Raw genomic sequence first — 1,765 nt, forward strand, 5'->3', positions numbered from 1 at the left:
ACACACACACACACACACACACACACACACACACACACACACACACACACACACACAGTGTGGTCACGTGCACAGAAACACATCTCTGTCCACAGACACTGATCTAACTCCAGAACTAAAGTCTTTAAAGTCTCAGTTTGAAGCTCCGACTTACAGAGTGACTTAAACTAACCCTGATCCATAAGTTCTAACAGGCTGGTTCTGGTACCACACAGCTGGTTCTGGTACCACACAGCTGGTTCTGGTACCATACAGCTGGTTCTGGTACCACACAGCTGGTTCTGGTACCACACAGCTGGTTCTGGTACCACACAGATGGTTTCAGTGATGGACCCAGCTGACAGTCTGAAGGTGGACCTGACTCCTGAACCAACCTCATCCAAGCTCTGTGTACTGAAACCCTTTTGTGGACCGGACCAGGTCAGGACCCTCAGTCTTACCCCTCGGTTGCTGGCGTTCTCCTGCAGGAACTTCCTGAACTTGTTGAGGAAAATGTAGCGTGACGGTTCTCCCTGAAAAAGAACCAGATGTTTGGATCAGAACTCAACTAAATAAATGTTGACAAGAACACATCCCCACAGTGAGGCACGGAGGTGGCAGCATCATGCTGTGGGAGGAGCAGCGACTGGAAGACCTGTCTGAGTTCTACGATTAACAAAGGACCTGATGACAACCAAACACAGACTGATCCAGACCCAATCAGACTGATCCAGACCCAATCAGACTGATCCAGACCCAATCAGACTGATCCAGACCCAATCAGACTGATCCAGGTCCAATCAGACTGATCCAGATCCAATCAGACTGATCCAGATCCAATCAGACTGATCCAGGTCCAATCAGACTGATCCAGGTCCAATCAGACTGATCCAGGTCCAATCAGACTGATCCAGACCCAATCAGACTGATCCAGACCCAATCAGACTGATCCAGGTCCAATCAGACTGATCCAGATCCAATCAGACTGATCCAGGTCCAATCAGACTGATCCAGACCCAATCAGACTGATCCAGACCCAATCAGACTGATCCAGGTCCAATCAGACTGATCCAGGTCCAATCAGACTGATCCAGGTCCAATAAGACTGATCCAGACCCAATCAGACTGATCCAGACCCAATCAGACTGATCCACACCCAATCAGACTGATCCAGAAACTATTTAATCCTCTGAGTGAAACCCAGCAAGAAGGATCCTGGACTGAGCTTATTAACAATTAATGTAGAGACAAATTTTAGAGGATCCAACCTGAACGGGTCAGAACCATGTGTTGGTACCGTAGTTTTGTCCTTGTTGTTGAGCAGAAGCCTCAAGATTTGAACCTGCAGCTCCTCTACCACTGCAGAAAAAGAGAACAGAGACATGTTAGCGTCAGCCTTGTGTCAGACAGAATAGCGCTGTAACAACTGTAACAACACTGTAACAGAACTGTAACAGAACTGTAACAGAACTGTAACAGAACTGTAACAGAACTGTAACAGAACTGTAACAACACTGTAACAGAACTGTAACAACACTGTAACAGAACTGTAACAGAACTGTAACAGAACTGTAACAACACTGTAAAAGAACTGTAACAGAACTGTAAGAGAACTGTAACAACACTGTAACAACACTGTAACAGCACTGTAACAGCACTGTAACAGAACTGTAACAACACTGTAACAACACTGTAACAGAACTGTAACATCACTGTAACAGAACTGTAACAACACTGTAACAGAACTGTAACAGAACTGTAACAACACTGTAACAGAACTGTAACA

General features: G+C 45.8%; 1 protein-coding gene across 1 annotated transcript in view; it reads right to left on the minus strand.

Moving 5' to 3' along the window:
* The window catches only part of rnf123 (ring finger protein 123), a gene marked incomplete at both ends in the record, with an annotated part of 16,636 nt that overhangs the window by 6,137 nt on the left and 8,734 nt on the right, over nucleotides 1-1,765 (minus strand). The window contains 2 exon segments of the mRNA XM_014000229.1: nucleotides 441-512; nucleotides 1,277-1,338. Of these exon segments, the coding sequence (XP_013855683.1) occupies nucleotides 441-512; nucleotides 1,277-1,338 (134 nt within the window).

Source organism: Austrofundulus limnaeus, unplaced genomic scaffold (assembly GCF_001266775.1).
Source record: "Austrofundulus limnaeus strain Quisiro unplaced genomic scaffold, Austrofundulus_limnaeus-1.0 Scaffold2830, whole genome shotgun sequence".
NCBI lineage: Eukaryota > Metazoa > Chordata > Actinopteri > Cyprinodontiformes > Rivulidae > Austrofundulus > Austrofundulus limnaeus.